Genomic DNA, 18,324 nt, shown 5'->3' on the forward strand with positions numbered 1-18,324 from the left:
CTTCAGCAGCGTGTGTAGGATGCAGACTTAGAGACAGAGTGCATAAAGTGTGTAAGAGTCCATGAGAGAGCCCTCAAAGCACCAGCGATTTGACAGTGCGACAGCCCTGAGCCTTCGCAGACTTATTTTGCGAGCCTGTGCCGGATTCTGTTAAGTCCAGGAGGGTAAAGACTAAACTGGAAATAAATCTTGCCAGCTCTGTTACATTGGAGGATCGATCCTCCGGGAAACATAGAACAAGAACAAAGGTTCCACCTCATCGACCTCACTTCCTCTGCTTCACTCAGGTGAAACACAATACATGAGATGTGTTGGGAACCAATTCAGACCAAGCCTCATTTATAGACACATACCCAATCAGCAATGTGCATTACATTAAGTAATAGGGGTGTGCTGTTATAGCAATTAAAGCCTTTTTCACACAAGATTTGAGTGTCACTTTTCTGCTGACATGGGAGTGGAAGTGGAAATGAAATCTCTCTCTGAGGCATTGGAAGTTCTGACATAAGAATTAATGAGGTGTTTAAAGCCTACTTACTATAGGAACAAGCTGTCTGATTATTGAGCTGCATAGAAAAGTGGTTTATAGTTTTAAACAGTCATGTGTTTTTGGTATGAATGTAGAAACATGTGAGTACTTATGGAAAAAAGGCTATTGAGATTTCCCTACTCATATCTCTTGGTTGTTCACAGCGTGGACAAGGCTTTTCCAAAGTGATGTGCAATCTTGCACCATAGCTTTGACTAAATGTGGATGTGTGGATGTCTGTGTGTGTATTTTTGTAGGGTGTGTGAGTTTTTTCACACTCAGGATGAGCTTTGGCTTGTGTAAGGAGCTTTCCGAAGGAGACGAAAGCACGGCTGACAGTGGCAGGGGATTAACTCTCACCAAAACAACCTCCATGAAAACCGTGTGTGTGCATCTTCGTCTACTTGTGTGTATGAGGCCTACTTCTATGACTGTGTGAGTGTGTGTGTGTGTGTGTGTGTGTGTGTGTGATGGCTCTAGGAATGTGTCATCATAAAACAACAACATATTTCTCTATTCTTTAAACAGCTGGGTGCATCCGTCTGCCAGCTCTTCTTATCTGTGACGTGCATGTGCCTCATCCCCAGTCAGCTGCAGGTCATGCTGCAGACTGGCTGCTGTAATTGGACCTGTACTGGATAATAACAGCGGAGATATAACTCGATAAACTCGGCATTACATTTGCGCTGTTTACAGTGTGTTGCCATTAAGACAATGCACTTAGCTGGCCAGTATGAACTAGCTTGATGAATATAAAATACCTGTGTTAGTTCCTGACACAAGTACTGCCAGTAAAAGCTAATTGCTTGTTTTAAAAAAGTGAAAATTAAAGAATGAACATAAGGCTGTCAGCAGAGAGGAGGTGAATTGGTTATTCCAGCCCTACAGCTGTGAGAAAATCTGGCCAACGTTTTGATGATGGCAGGCTGTTCCCAGTGGTGACTGTGCCTGTGTTCATACGGGAGATCTTTTTTTAGTCAACTTTTGAAAGTGATATGCTGTATATCTAAGGGGATGCAGCAATTAGTTTGTGACAAAGTTTGTGTTTCAAGTTTTGATTACTTTATTTTACTTGCAGTTTTGATTAAAAGCCCTTTGGAAATATAATGTATGCAAATAGGATATTAATTATTTTTTGGATAAACATAATGACATAAACAAGATGACAATCCCCTCAAATGTGGTTATGAGACTCGTGACAAGAACATGCAAGTGGTTCAAATGTTTAAGAACTAGTAGCAGCAGTGACTGTATTGTATACACACTGTAGAGTATTTCCTTAAATGCACCTCTTTTATTTTATAGACCCCTGAATCAATTAAATGTTTATGTACCGCAATTACTGTTTGAATACCTGCCAACAAAAATGCCAATAATATTGGCTTATTGGCATGCTGGTGCGTGAGTCAGGCTCTGTTATAACGATCCTTCTGCGTCTGGTTCAACATTGTTTTGATCAATACCATCCACTAGTCTGAGCCAGAACAAGTGAAGCTAGAGAGCTCATACTCGCAGTAAAGAATATCCTCAAGGCATTGTGGATGTTATGCAGTGATTACCAACATGAATAGTTTTTTTGTACAAGTACACATGCATTTAAACATATTTCTAAAAACAGAACAGGCAAGAGCGTTAATTAGATCCTTGGAGTCGACCAGAGAAAACAAAGGATCTAAGTCAAGCGCAGTTAACTTTGTGGGAACTGTCAGCTGGGTAGTATATCTGACCAAAGACACTGCGTGGCTTTAACTAGCCGTATAATAATAATAATATCTCACTAAGCTCCATGGCCTTTGCTCTCTGGGCGCTTCTTCATTATACAATCCCGACCTCTGGCCTGCCTTCATGTGGGATTATGTGCAGAGCGCGTGTGTGTGTGTGTGTGTGTGTGTGTGTGTGTGTGTGTGTGTGTGTGTGTGTGTGTGTGTGTGTGTGTGTGTGTGTGTGTGTGTGTGTGTGTGTGTGTGTGTGTGTGTGTGTGTGTGTGTGTGTGTGTGTGTGTGTGTGTGTGTGTGTGTGTGTGTGTGTGTGTGTGTGTGTGTGTGTGTGTGTGTGTGTGTGTGTGTGTGTGTGTGTGTTGTTTATGTAGGCCCTAAGGGTATAATGGTGAGGTCAGGATCAATCCTTTTAGCCTACTCACCCTGGTAATTATTCAGCATCAGTGTCACAGAGGACACACACACTACAGCACAAAGTAATGCATGTTGAAGAGAGAGAGGCAATGAGAGAGAGAGAGAGAGAGAGAGAGAGAGAGAGAGGGAGGCAGCGAGTGTGAGAGATTACAGTGGTTAGTGTAAAATAACTGAATGTGAATAGTTGAGCCATCGACCAGCTAAAGAGGCAGCATGCTGCATGTGTGTGTGAGTGACTCGTGTGTGTGTCCTCTCCCTGCTCAAGGCAAGGTGAAAGGTTAATTCAGGTCTGCGTAGGTCAGCTGTCCTCGCATGGCTCCTCTGTCACGCCTGAACAAACACACATGCATGCTCATGCCTTTAGAGTCAGCTTTTTCTACCCAGAAGGCACTTGATCATGGGATCCATAGCTCCTTTCGCCCAAAAATCACAGGTTTTTTGTTTATATAAACACACATGTAAATACACAAACCCTGCCCTGACTATACTGTCTGCAATGAAAATAAGGCGAGGGTGATGAGGGGGGGATCGTGCCTAAATGACTCACAGCTCCCTAAGCAACTGCCCCTGCTTGACACACACACACACACACACACACACACACACACACACACACACACACACACACACACACACACACACACACACACACACACACACACACACACACACACACACACACACACACACACACACACACACACACACACACACACACACACACACACACACACACACACACACACACACACACACACACACACACACACACACACACACACACACACACACACCCCCCCCCCCCCAAGGTGACCTTTACATCCTAACACACACTACGCTCTGACACAGAGGCAGATGCGCTCTACCTGCACTCTCACACATCCTCCTATTGTATATCTCACCTTCCACATGTGTGGCCCTGGGACAGATTATTGGATTTAATAGTTACCACCTACAAACCATAACCGTCTTTTAACCCGTCCCCTCTCACCTTCTGCTTCCCTGCATTGCACTGTGCTTTGTCCTCTTTCCTACCCCCCCCTCCTACTATTCCTCACCTCCTACCATGTTTGTCATGCCCTGCTGACTGCATCCAAACTATACATGCTGTATGTGAAAGACAGCAATATGCATGCAAAGTAAAAAACAAAAAAAATATGTTGAGTACGCAGTCGACTCTCATAAAGTCAAACCATCCCATTATTCTTTGTGCCATGTTGTTCCCATAGAAACAGCACGATCCAGGGACATTTCCAAAACAATGTGATAGATAATAGCAGTAGAAGGAGTGGCGGGTGAAATCTACTAGTTTGAATGTACGTTTCTGAAATAACTTTGGGACAAGAATATAGAGCTGAACCTGAAGGCATCTGGTGTTATGAAGCATACCTGCTGCTCCTACAAATATCTGAATTAATGAGTCGATTGGTTCATGATGGGTCTTTTTCTCTTTCTTTGGGTCAAAACAACTAATGTGAAAATAACTGACGGATAGATAATGAACTTAATCATTAGCTGCAACTCTACCAATCATAAATCATCCTGACACTAAAGCAATCATCTCTCGTAGGAGGTCACAAGCAGCGTTATTATAAGAGGTCACAAGCCAAGAAGGATGCGAACCTCTGTAAATAAAGCAAATCAATACTGAATATAACAGTTAAGTGCAGCCTTCATCATATATCCGAACACAAAAGCCATCGACTCGTGTGAAGGGTTTTTCAGAAAGATCTTTATAGATAAGACCAAATGGATAGAAAATCTAGACCTAGCAAACAAACAAACTGTGTATTATTTAATGCACCTTTAAGCCATATAGACTTTAAACTATACTATACTGATTATTTGCAATGCAAGTCTTTTCCATCCCAGAATGGACTGACCCCGTTCTCCCTCCATCTTTGACCCAATGTTTCTGCTCTTCCTGTGTCCTTCATTCCCTCCTCAATAACTGTGCCCTCCCCAGAGAACCAAACAGCCTACAAAAGTCACACCCTCCCACCCCTCAAACAGTCCAAAGGGCAGTATGAGTCCTGACAGCGCGGATAGGGTGTGGAGGCCACTGTTTTAACAGCCATTACGGGGATATGTGCTGACAGGGTGTCTGTGTGTGTGCCTCGCTCCCTCTCTCCCTCTCTCCCTCTCTCCCTCTCTCCTCCTCTGCGTGCGTTGGAAGTGTTTGTGTGGGGCAACACTCCAATTAGGAGTGTTGTTGGTGGAGGAGTGGCTTTTCTAAAAAGGACTGATGAAATGGTTGAATTTGTTTTGCCGTTTTTTTCGGTTGGTTGTTTCAAATGGCAACGAAACAACCAACTTGTTTCAACTTAATGCGTCTGATTTTGTTTGTATTTCCAAACAAAACATAACTACAGGCATTGCTCAGCTCATTCTGAGATGAAAACATTTCTCAACTGCATTTTCAAAAAAAACTTCTCAATCTCACAAGAGGAACAGTTTGAGACAAATGCCCACAAAGAGCTGCAGAGATGAAAGAGTCATTGTTATACATCCATAATATTGTTGGGATATCTGTTGTAAAATTTCAGGCAATTGAATAAATGAAATGTAATCTCCATCTTTTTCTGCTATTTTTCGCAAAGATCAGATATCATGATATATCGTCCTATGGGGGCTCCAAATAAATGTCATTAAATATGTGTTCTCAACTAGATGGGTGTTGCTTGGTGTGAGCTTCAATCCAAGTTTTCTCTTTGTTTTCATTAAATGTGGCGCGGTTGCCTCTGGAGTTGCTTTTTTTCATGGAGATAAAACTACAGAATGCAGCCACAGCGCCTGTCATCACAAAAAACAATCAGCAGCTGGAGATAAAGGCCAAATCCGCAGTAATTATTGCACCTTAAACACAAGGGTTTATGCTCATATCTTTCTCCTTTGTTTTAATTTGTGGAACTGCCAGATGGAAAGCATTATAGACGGCTGTAATTATGAGAAGATTGTGAAACCGGATTATTGGTTATTCTTCACATCGAGTGGAGCCATCATCCTCGGTGAAAGGAAATGATTTTCAGTGTGGAAGACAAAAATAAAGCAATTCAGTGCTTCAGCTCTGCATCTTTTCACATTGGCAATGTGGATGTTTTTTATTCTGCCATACTAAGAATGGCAAGATAAAAAGATTTTTAAAAAGGTAAATGTAAAGAGCTTGGCAGAAACAAAACATTTCCCCCCCCAGAGGGCTTGATGTTCCCTGCAGTTAAAGAGCACTGTCTTGTCGGATCTGATTGTGTCACAGGCAAAACAAGACTAACAAATTCTTTCCTGTGTTTTGTTTTCAGCCTGAAGCAACACCAGCAGTAAGCCACGGAGACAGGCCACTCTGGAAAGAAGAAGAGATGAAGACCGAGATTATTGGAGTAAACAACTTCAGAAGAAAGGACTTGTGTCAGAAACCGAAGAGTCTGAGAAAGTAGTGCAGAGTAGCAAACTTCAGTGTGTGTGTGTGTGTGTGTGTGTGTGTATACACGTTTGTGTGCGTGTGTACGGGTGTCACAGGCATTCATACATGCACCCGCAGTATGGATCATTGTGAGAGCGTTTCTATATTTGATCTAAATATATATATCTCTGAGGTTTATTCAGCACCTAAGTGTTTAATACCTCAACACAAAACAGCCGCCAGAAGACGTGCGGCTGCATATTGCCATATAACTCCTGTGTGAACCACAATCCTAAAAAGTTACTGATGTCAGTGCGTTGCCCAGAGTGGTAATAATCCTTTCAATGATAGTCATACAGCAGCAGTGATAATAACTCTGTAACTAGCCGCCCCGCCAAGTGCTCCGACAGTGAACCAAGTTACATTTCATATACAGCGACAGTGGACATGCATGGCTCACTCTCAGACCACTTGAGACCTACTCAGGCCCAGACCGTTAAATCCAAGGAGAACGAAATTCAGTCATAACAGATTGCATGAATTTCAATAATTTTAGAAAGGACTTACTTTTCTTTTTTAACCTTCTGTTTTCTATAAATATGGTGGATTGGCATCATTTCATTTCTTTCAAATGGTGGATGTGGCATCTTTTGTCAAGTGTTTTATGTAATCCAGACCTTGAGATGTGGCATGGTTACGGTAAAGAGTTAAGAAAAGCAGCACAAAGACTTTTAAACTCCTGCTCTGAGGTGAGGGTCTGTGCATCTTTGGGAATCATCTACTTTTGAAAACATTCCCACAGCACTGAATACTGATGTCAGATGCAGTCTGGAGGTGAAACTAATTCTCTTCTCTGTTGAGATGGGCAACGTGTAGATAATGTTTTTTTATTTTTTCTGTTGCTATGGACAGAGAGAAAAGAAACTGCACTCCCAATCAATGTAGCATTCAATGTACAATACAACTGGGATGTAATTCAATGCATGCAAAATGTAAAGCGTTGCATTCACTTGCCTTTTTTAAGCCTTTTGCTTGCGCGTTTTGGCAATAGCGCTGCTTTCTAGTGATAGCTTCGTAATGCATTACTGCACATGCTTGCTCCTGAACAAAAGGGGTCACCTTTTAGTACTGAACTGGCTTCATTTCAACATCTAATTTATTCATCAGAAACCTTTTGATACCTAGAAATTAGAGCAGTCACCACTGTATAACACTCCTTTTCTGTAGTCTCTTTGGAGCGTCTGTAAAGTGAGTTTCTGCTATGGTTTGTAGCATCATGAAATGAGAAAACAGAAGGAGCTCCACTTTAATGCGCTGACACTCAGATGCTTCCTCTATAAGCTGGGAAAAGGACTGGAAACACTCGATGCAAAGCCATCGTCTGGAAGGTGTTTTTGGCACAAGCTCTGTTTTTTTTCTGTGACCACATTAAGTGTGTTTTTATTTTGTACTATTTACATTTGGAAATGAGGGGAGTGAACTACCAGAGATCTAATGGTTTTATGCAATCACACTAAAATATAAACAACCATGCAATGAGGGTTTGATGTGAAATAGTTTAATTTAATGAAGAAAAAAAACAGTTTATGTAAATAGGCAGTAGCTGCAGGTGAACTTTGTGTTTTAAGAAGTACAAACGTTTTGTATTTATAGTGTTTATCTGCACCGAGTTAAACGGAGATAAGGAAAATGTGTTTCTTATGGATATTAATGAAAATACAAATGTGCTGGCACTGAAATGACAATAAAGCGATTATTGGTTGTCATGTTTTTGAATGGACAACTATAACCATCCTGAGCCGAGGAGTCGGTGACGATGGACCAAAATGTAGCGAATGGAAGACAGTTATCACAAAAGGGATTTTGATAACAGCAGTTTTTACGAGGAAAACCACAATCACCACAGAGAGCGTCTCCTCAGAGATACATCAGATATTTGATTGTTTTGCCAGAGGATTCATAAAACAGCCCAAAACGACCATTCAGGACTATAAAATGTTGGATTTAGACACGAATCTAAAAAGACCAACCCCTCTGTTGTCGGTAATGCCGTAAGAAAAGCAGGGGAACAAGAATTAATTTGGCTTTTTTTTTGTTATCACGACTGTTTGGATGACAGCAGACTCCTTTCTCTCCAGCACTGGTGTATCCATAAAAGAGCAGCGTCTGTTTGTGCCGATATCACAGTCTGCACGGGATGACTGTGCCATGAGTCACATATTTGAGCAGATGTAACATAATATACGACAGAACTGTATCTATGGGTAGGCATTTTGTGATACGATACTTGCGGGTGGGTGTCTGAGTGTGAAGCTGTCAGCTGGCGGTGGGAGGCTCGCTGTGAGCAATGTACCGTGAGCACATGTGTTAACACACCTGATGAAGATCACAATGACGATCACAGCTATATATATTTTTTCTTGCAAAATCCAGACCTGTGTTTTTTCTGTGCGTGTGCTTCTTCATGGAGAGATATTGGCTCTTGCTGGCAGTGATAATTTGTTACCACACATGCAGCCTTAGACACCACAGTTCTATTTAGATAATTAGTCTTATTTATAAAACGTATTTTATTTTTAGTGTCTAAAGTAACTCCAGTTCCAAAACAACTCTTTAATTATTACTTGAACTATCTTGCAGCACTTCAGCACGAGGTAAACCACCAGTAAGTAAAAAGTTGAGGAATATGAGTAATATAACTACCGGTAGTGATAAATAAATATTTGTAGTTTGACATTTGTCAAAAGAATAATAAGAGAACTATTAAGTCTACAACTAGAGGTAAATACCTATATGAATACATGTATTTGAATTTTAAAATGTGATAATGATTGAAAATGTTTGGATTAATTTATATATTATTTCTAGGAATACCGTTTTGAAAAAGATATTTTGTAGGAATATATGATTTCTTACAACGCCCACTTCCACTGACATCAAATTATTACAGTATACTTTTATGACATATTAAACTAGCACAGGCAATACTTTGCACAGGACATGTAGTGTGTGTAAACCAGCATAGATCAGAAATAGGCTGATATATATTGACAATACTGATGCATCATTGATGATCTAACTCCTAGCACTCTAAGCCGTTCTGATGCGTCTTCAAAGGACCTGCTGCAGGCACTCCCAACCACCTTCATAAACCTACAATATAGATTGAAATCTCTATAGACATAGCAGGAGATATCTTGTTCCTGTCATAACACTGGAGTGTCTTATACACACATGCATAATATGGATTTTCACCGTGGTGACAACTCATTAATTCATACAGAAAAGTAGGAAGCACATGAAAAGCGACAAGCATTAAAGGTATGATCTGAACTGGGTGTGTTATGGTGTGTGTGACTAACGGTGAATCAAAAGCAGAGGAAAATGGGGAAAAAACATGTTTTTAGTAGAAAAATAAGCCGTTTGTTCTGATCGAGCAATTAGCTGCAAAGCTTACTGTATCTCCCTCAACAAAGTTTCCATAGTAACATTTATGTTGCTGCTCAATGAGAGGCTGACAGTTTGAGACTGTACTGCTGTAACACTGAGCTGCAAGAAACATCCACAAAAGGAGCAAAATGTTAATAATCCTTCTAGTAATTTTTTTCGTCAATGGAAATTCAATTTGTTGTTCACAAAGAGCATCACATGAGAAGCATGAAAAAACAACACAGAGAGACGGCTGCAGGATGGAGAGGAAATCAGTGCACACGGGAGACGCTTTTAATGGCTCAATGAAGTCAACAGGAGATGAACTTAATAAAACATTAAATTTGGTATTATGTCATTTCCACTGCGCCATCCAACCTCTGTGTATCATAAGTCAGTGGGTGTGAGAATACTAGGCCAGCACTCCACTTAGCCCACTGTAGGGCATGTTATCTTCGCTCATCCATATTCATGACCCTATCACTGTAACCCCAAGTTCTGCTGGGATGTGTTTCTACTAAGGTAATCTCTCTGCTGTAGGTGCGGTTCAAAGCTTGGATTCTTGAACTCCTGCATTAGAAAAAACATGAGCGTGGTTGTGCCTCAGTTTAGAGTTTATACTGAATTATCTCTGTTAATTGATTGTGTAACAGTTCCCCACAAACACACCCATAGGAGTATCAGTGAGTCACAGGATTGGTACCCAGAGAACCAGTAGATTGGTTGCTACAATTCCCTTGATGTGACCCCGTACAAATGCGTCATTATAAGAAGCATTATTTGAAAATGTCAAGGTGGAAGTAGGTCTTCAGCTGACATTTTATCTGTCGCACAAGGCCGATTTGTTCCAGAAAATACAGTGAAAGGTTTTATTTCTGTACAGCACTGTCTCTTCATAAAAAGGTGAATAAATCATGCCTCCTTATAATTAACAAACAAGAATGCTGGTTGTTCAATGAGGGAACTCCTCTTTGATGCAATTACTTTCATTTAATAGAGAAATAACAATGCTTGTCTGAAGGAAAAGGTTATCCTGCTGATGGAGATGTAGAGAGACTGACTCCTTCAATAATAACAAAGAACAAGGAGAGAAAACAAGCACGGCAGAATGTTTCGTTTTGTCTCCGAATACAAACATTTGACATTTTTGCTGCACATTTCCAAACACCCTTCAACATATCAGAGACAACAGACCTGTCACATGTTGTGTCTGCTTTCCCCTAACTGGCTGTTTTCGTCAGCACCGGGGATGTGACCCCGGACAGCCCAGCAGCAACAGATTTCCACCGCTTTGCTCCATGCAGCAGGCTGTTCATTGTCAGAGCCTGTCAGAGCTTCCCTGTCAAAAATCATTGTCGCTATCACAATATTCAGCCCCACAGCCCCGGCTGGCATTTCAGACAGTGGATCACAGGCTGGCGGGTGACACGAGAGGCCAAACGCATGCAGCACGCAGCACTCAATGCATCTGCATCAAAACAAAAGAACGTGTGGTGTTGCACTCGTTTTTTAAGACAAAGCTTGGAGGTGAGAGCAGAAATCTAACATCTCTGTAGAGATATCCAACCTGTCTGTGGTGATTTATTCATGCAGGGCTAAAGGCTGACCTTAGACCTGGCTAACATTAAACTGACCTTTAAAAAGGTCTTGCTGCAGCTGAACCATGTGAGATGTGATGAGAGAATAAAATGTACAGTTCCTCGATCAGCGTTTACAGATTGTACCATAAACTGATTAGTTCCTACTTCTAATGGGTTGAGAAACAAACGGCACCCTCTGAAAGCTTAGAAACATTTTTGGAACTTGTTTTTTTGATATAATTACATTATATTTTGATGATAAAGTTACAAATATCAAGTTGGTTATTTCCATCATAGTACATTTAAAGAATTAAAATGAACAAAATATTATAAAAAGGAATCAACACTAGTCACTAGGTTGTCAAAATTGCACAGCAATTCATCCAAAAGTTATTCAGATACTTCAGTCTCTCCAGTGTTTGGTTCAAGCAGACAACAACATTCTGGGAACACTCCCTAAATCTAAATGTATTCCTTTGTGAGGAACCGAAACCAAATGGAATGACAACTTATACATCAATTTCAGAGTCCAATTTTGCTCAAAGTAAAGCAAAACCTTACAGCTCAGTTAAGTAGCAATATTATAGTCAAACACTGTGTTTACATGGATGCCCCCATTGCTAATACTGTGTCTGCTTTGAAGACAAGGCCAATAGTTGAATGATGATACAATTATAATATGGGTAACCCTGACTGATTACTGGAGTATTTTTAACCTTGTTTTAAGCTAAATAGAACAAGGCTGTAGCTCCATTCAAGCAGAGACACTGTTTTGGCTTCTGTTGTAATCCAAATCTGTCTCTTGCTGTTTTTCAAATGAGGAAGCTTTGCCAAGTGCCAAACACTTCCCCAGTAAAAAGCCTTTTGCTGTTCCTGCTCCTCGGCTGGCCAGAGATGCTTTAATTAAAACTCTGATCCGACACATTCATTCACTGTCTCAGCCCCTGTTGCACCAGCATGCATTGTGCGTGCGTGCGTGCGTGTGTGTTCTTCATTCACAGCAGATGTCTGTGATCGCCTGAGCAAATACAGGTGTTTTTTTGCATATACTGTAATTGAATATATGTAATGTGTGTCTGTGTACATTATTTGTGTCTGATGAGATTTATGCGAGAGTTTTCGCAAATGATGTTTGCAATATGAATGCAGTCTGAAAAATTCATTACAATATGCCTAACCCATCTCAAATCTATTTCACAATCTGGAAACTTTTAGTACAAACCAATCCTGTAAGTTAATTCAAAACTCATTTCATTTTAAATAATGCATGTACCAAACAAGTGTATAGAGCTCCTTGTTGTACTTGACACATTCTTACCGTAGCCTTATCTTTTCTTAATATGAATTATGTTGGGCTTCACACATTTGAGCTTATATTAAAAACTAAAAAAGGGATTCAGTGTTGGCGTGTGATGGGGATGTCCCACAACACCTACACTCTACCAAACTAGGCCATGCATTAACTGGGTCAGTGAGGCAGCATTTGGCCTAATACCGTATGTATCTGGGCCGGCTGACGGCTACCTCGAATACTTTCCCCCCCTGTGACTGCTGCAGTCTCAACATCCTGCTGCCAGCCTGCAGAGCGCACCCCAAACTGAGATATAGATATGTAACCAGCATGCAGACTCACACACAGCCCATAAAATACATTCACAGATAGCCTCTCTGCAGCTGGAATTATGTTGTCAATGGTAACAGGCAGCTAGTCAGGTGCCTTGTCTCCCTGTCAACCAGATCCAATCAATAACCACAATGCAACAGCCTGAAGGTGTCTATGAATAGGGAAATTCTACCTTGTCTTGGAAAATATAAAGTCAACATTATTTCAGAGTTTCTGTTTTAGTTTGTATTTTTTTTAAATTGAGGAAAACCTCTAAAGCAAATGTTTGAGTGTAATTTCTTCCGATCTTTTTGGAGCTATCTCACGAATAAATTAAATGTGTCTGAAATGTATCTAAATGTGCTAAAACATTAAGTCTTAATTGCATCATGTCAGTCAACATCACGCTCAAAAGTCAGTAAAAATGCAAACTGACATTAATAAGTACAAATACTTTCTGTTTCCAAATGCTGTATCATGAAATTGGGACAGAGCCAACTCCAAAACATTACTTTAAAAATATGTATAGCTGATATCTAATATGCGTAATCCATGTTTTATATACTTTGGGCACATATTTTCAGTTTGCACATCTGCCTAATATACATTAGGGCACACCTGTCTAGGTGTGGCGACTTTGCTCTCAATGTCGTAAGATGTCAGACAAAAAGTGGTTCTTGAGCGAAACACCAAGAAATTCAGTTTCAATTAAAACTTTGAGCTAAGCAGAGGATGAACGTACAATCAGAAACAGAAAAGGGCAGGAGGTTTTGTAATTGGTCAGCATTATGTGTGTAAGACAGAAAGCCAGAGAATGATGGTCAGGAGAGACAAGGCTTAGTCTTTTGAATAATATACAAAACTATTTTTCAAAAGGCTTCAAAACTTCTCACTACAGTTCTCAAGAAACACTTTAAAAACTGCTGACTTTCTGCACAGTGAACGGCTCTGACACCCTTATTTAGGGAACACTTATTGTGCTGATCTTTTCACAATCTTATTCCATGATTTTTTGTTTATTTCAATTCTAATAAAGCTGGACAGTGATCCTAAAGCAACAAGGAGGGAGTCTTTATAACTGAACTGTGGAATTCAAATTCAAAAGACCCTGAAAAGGCTAGAAGTAACGATGGGTACAGTTCAGGAAGTCACCTAGCAATCAGGTTACTTTAAAACTGGAGGACAGTCGCAACATAAATGTCTCACTGTCCCGGCTATACTCCCATTGAATACGGCCGCTGTGAGGCTAAACTTCGCTCATTGATGTGATGCATTTACATAATAAAGTCTGTACTGATCTTGACGTTTTAGGGATATTTAATATTGTAACTCAAAACAATAAACAAACAGAATAATACGGTCAACAAAAGATATCAGAGCTACAGTAAGCTCACCCCCATTGTCATGATACCAAACCTCCACATACACCATTAGCCACTCCCATGTGACAATCCCCAGAAACAACCAATTACAAGAGTGTGTGGTGTTAACAAATAATGAAGATAATATAACTATAAACACAGGCTGCACAGCATGTTGGCTCCTACAGTCCCTACTGCACTGTAACGGAGGAGCAACAATGAAACCGCTCTCTGGAGCATACTAGTGCTCATAATAAATGGAGTTAAATTAATCGAAGCCCTTTCACATATGGTTAATGTGTTTAAGGCATTGAACGTGGCATGAAATGAATAAATAAACACTGAAAAGGAACCCTTTTATCCAACAATATAAAACCCCTCTCCTCTTTAAAGCAGAATATGAAATAGGTCTCAGCCTCAATCAGCCACTGTTGTAAAAGAGAACGGCATGAGACGACATAATGTAGAGCCATTAGAACACTACAATGCACTTAGCCTTCATTAGAAGAGGAAAAAGAGGGAAGTGACTACTGGCAAGCAGACTCATCTTTTGTTCTGGTAAATGTAAAAGGCCGGGGAGTTAACTGGGCTGAGCCCCCCCATCAGAAGAGGTATATAATCCTTTAGGTCACAATCCAGAGGGCAGTTGTCATCACAATCGCTGTGGGATGAAAGACACTGCAAAGGTTTTGAATAGACTGCAAATATATCTCCAATCCCACGGGTGGATGATGTCACTCCTGAAATCTGTGGCTGTTTTGACGTCTGTGCGAAGGCATTTTACAGTTAGCACGTGTGATGTGAGTCACAAATGTCACCTCTTACGTATCAACACAACCAAAACAGGGTTGTTGATCCTTTTCATGGACATGTACCAAAATTAAAACAAAAAAAGAAAATGTACACACACACACACACACACAATGACAGGTGCCATCTTTCTGAGTCAAACGATCCTCAGAGACTAAATGTGAACACATCAGCTTAAAAGGCATTAAGGCTACTCCTGTTCAAAACAAGGTCACTCTGTCCTTGAACAACAGCTGAATTAACATCAAAGTTTAACTTCATTTCATGTGTGAGTTATGTTCCAACTCTTTTTTTAAGACAATGGGTAATTAAAATAATTTCCTACCCTCATTTGTACCACAATAACAGTACAGAAACTCATTTTTCCATCATGTTTATGTGATTACATTTTGAAGAACTAATTGGAAGCATCTCTTGCCGATCAGGCCTTTCATTTAAAGATAACCAACAAGCAGCAGACAGATGCATTCATCTGAGAAGTACATAAGAGGCTTGTTACTCTGGCTCTGAAATATGTCTCCGTTAGAAAAATAAGCATTAAATAAACACAGCCGTTTACCAACTTTTCAGTAACAGCTCCCTTAACATTCGGAACACGGAAATGTGGGGAATTGCATCACAACGGCATATGTGGCAGGTGACGGAGCGGCCGAACAACACGGAGGGCCGGGGACAGCAGAGGAACTGTTACTGAGTAATTGGACCGCTTCCCCTCGGGGTACAAATAGCAGCAGAGAGCGAGTTTGAGAAGCAAAAGGAAAGAATGTTTTTGCACTTCAGTTTTGGCCACACACAGGTTTTCTATTAGCTGACAGATGACACGCTTCACACCCTGCACACTGCAGATATCACTCAGCACAGCCCTCACCTCCTCTCCCCTCCTCTGCCTCACCTCTCCATCTGGCTACTGCCTCATCCCAGTCTTACCCCCCTTCCCGCCCCCTGACATATATTCATACATTGTCTATTTCTCTATCAGCGTGTCTTCCTTCCCAGCACTGAAGCTCTAGCCAGGTATGTTAATGAAGTTAATCGGATTGTCGCCTGCGGGGAAGCAGCACAACTTTCACAAAGTTCCCAGTTAATTTTTTTCTTAATTCAATCAACAGTCGCCTGTCTTCCTGCATTTTGTGTGTGTACGTGCATGGAGGGAGGGACACAGGGTGCGCAAGTGTCTGTGAGTATGTGTTTCTTTTTTTTCTTTCCCTGAGCCGCATTACCAGCAGTTTGGCAGAAATCAGCCATAATCATATTTGCCGCTCTCCTTCTTTCGTCTGCCGCGGGCTTAAATGTGGGACAGAATTAGCAGCAAGTTTCCTTCCCAGTAATCTAACGCCTGTGATCAACTCTCCTGACAAAGACAGCAGCTTAAGTGTTCACAAAAACACTCTTGTGTCAAAACTCACTCTGGAAATAACATTGGAGATTGCCACTGAAGACATTTAAAATCTCAAAAATGTGATGACCTCGTCTCGGCTTGTCACCTCAGCTGCTTAATATTGACTTGAAGAAGGTGTCAGAGGTTAGCAGTCAGCTCCACCATGCTGAGCTACGAGGGAACCCTTCTGAGGATCGTGTTACATATTTCAATGGCTCAAAAGTCTCCAACACATCCACGCTGCATGCCATTGTCTCCCCATGGTCCTTCAACCCGTGGCCTTGGTGCCCATTGTGAATGTGTGAAGGAATGACCGAGTCATTTCACTATGTACCACAGACTTTATAAGCTTGGCAACTCTCTCCATATTTATTCTCCCCTGACAGTGACCTTGCTGCGCTGTTCCCACCCCCTAAGTCTTAATGCCAGCGCTGTCAATCACAGCCTGCTCTCCTCCCCACAGCATTACCTCAGGGGCTATTCTAATGAGGTGCATGTTGGCATTATGGGACAAAAGGCTGCCTGTGAGACCGTTCCATACAAGGGAAGTCATTAGAGTGTGTGCAGAGAAAACAGAGACACTAACAGCAACTTCAGTCCAGCTGTTTTGGCAGATAAGAATATCTGGCTTTATATCTAAGCACAATGCCAGGGCTGATATATTTTGACAATCCCTGAGTTTCCGTGCAAAACCAATGTTCATTTAATAATGACCTCTTTTAAAGAAATCCAACCATGTTTTCCTGCAAATACTCATTCAACAAAAAGGAGTCCAGGAGTGTCACTCAGTCAATCCAAACACACACATCTTTACAAGAACCAAGTTTAGCCTGACAAAAATACAGCTTGTTTAAACAGGCCCTGATACTCTCAATAGTTGAATAGTTTTCCATATTTAATGACATAGTTCAGAGATCCATTGATGTCCAGCCCTGCAAACTGCAGGTAAACATTTACCTCGTCTGTCTTTTTAACTATCAATTTGTCTCTCGTCTAAGACTCCATTTCTGCTGCCAAATGTGTTTGAGGCGAAATGGCATGAGTGTGTGTTTTTGGATCCTCAGCAACTAACGGTTACACAGTAATGGCAGCTGTTTGCAGTCCAGTCCTACGGAGGAAAAAGCTTCCCAAGAATTAGCGGTCACACTGCTGTTTTCGAACACATTCACACATGCAGTTTCCCCTCACAGCAAACTCTGACAGACAATTAAAGAAGATTTATTGCCGCAGTGTCATACCTGCTTCCCACTTCTCTTTTTTTTCATACATATACTAATCTTTATATATACAGTCTATGATACTAACATATGGCTCTAATGCATGCTCACACAAACATGCACTATAAATTGCATCTTAAAAAGGTGGTCGATCAAACATTTAATTTGCCTCCGGTGCTGACAAAGGCCTCTCAGCACTGAACAGAGACAAGCCCCTTTTATCGACTGGCGTCCAGAGGGCCCCGGCAGCTATTATAGCAGCAATGAGTGACTGGCCCAGTCAATAGACTTTCTATTAGTGAACTGCTCCCCAGCCCCACGCCAGCACACACACAGTGAGAGGGAGAGAGTAGGGACGAGAGACTTGGGAGCTCTATGAAGGTCGGGGAAGGAGCAGCTGGCCCCCCGAGGGAAATGCGTTGTGTAGGAGCGAGGACCAGGAGTAGATCAATAAAAGAATAAATAGGCAGTGACAACATGGCTGAGATACCAGAGGCATGAGAACCAGAAACGCCTCCATACATGGACAGTCCTTGCTCATCCCACAGGCATGACTCTTTGTATAGGGTTAACGATGAATGTTTTCCACACATAAAGTTATGTCTACACAGCAACGTGAATATATAGCTCTTATAGTGGGCAGTATGTGAATGTGATGGCAAAGCTTCAGTGACCTTGGTCTTGTCTGCCCAAGGCAAGTGTAGGCTGATCTAGATGAGCTGCGAGGTGCTCATGCTGCTCCGCTCTAACAGAGGGAGTAATAGCAAAAGGCAAACACGCTCATTCCTCTCTGAGCATCTGACATAACACCACCTATCATTAATAATGCTACACAGCTTAAACAGATGAAGATTCATTTGACAGAACAGCAGCGAGAGAGGAAGAGAG

General features: G+C 41.3%; 2 protein-coding genes across 3 annotated transcripts in view; one reads left to right on the forward strand and one right to left on the reverse strand.

The window, feature by feature from the left end:
• The window catches only part of LOC307043437 (zinc finger matrin-type protein 4), a 45,098-nt gene extending 37,278 nt beyond the window's left edge, over positions 1 to 7,820 (forward strand). The window contains exon 7 of the mRNA XM_079687891.1: positions 5,958 to 7,820. Within this exon, the coding sequence (XP_079544017.1) occupies positions 5,958 to 5,979 (22 nt within the window). The 3' untranslated portion in view covers positions 5,980 to 7,820. The remainder of the gene's footprint in view (positions 1 to 5,957) is intronic.
• Positions 1 to 18,324, reverse strand: part of LOC307043438 (uncharacterized protein) — a 134,691-nt gene that overhangs the window by 99,149 nt on the left and 17,218 nt on the right. The gene's annotated exons all lie outside the window — the stretch shown is intronic.

Source organism: Notothenia rossii (genome assembly GCF_949606895.1).
Source record: "Notothenia rossii genome assembly, chromosome: 6".
In the NCBI taxonomy this organism is placed as follows: domain Eukaryota; kingdom Metazoa; phylum Chordata; class Actinopteri; order Perciformes; family Nototheniidae; genus Notothenia; species Notothenia rossii.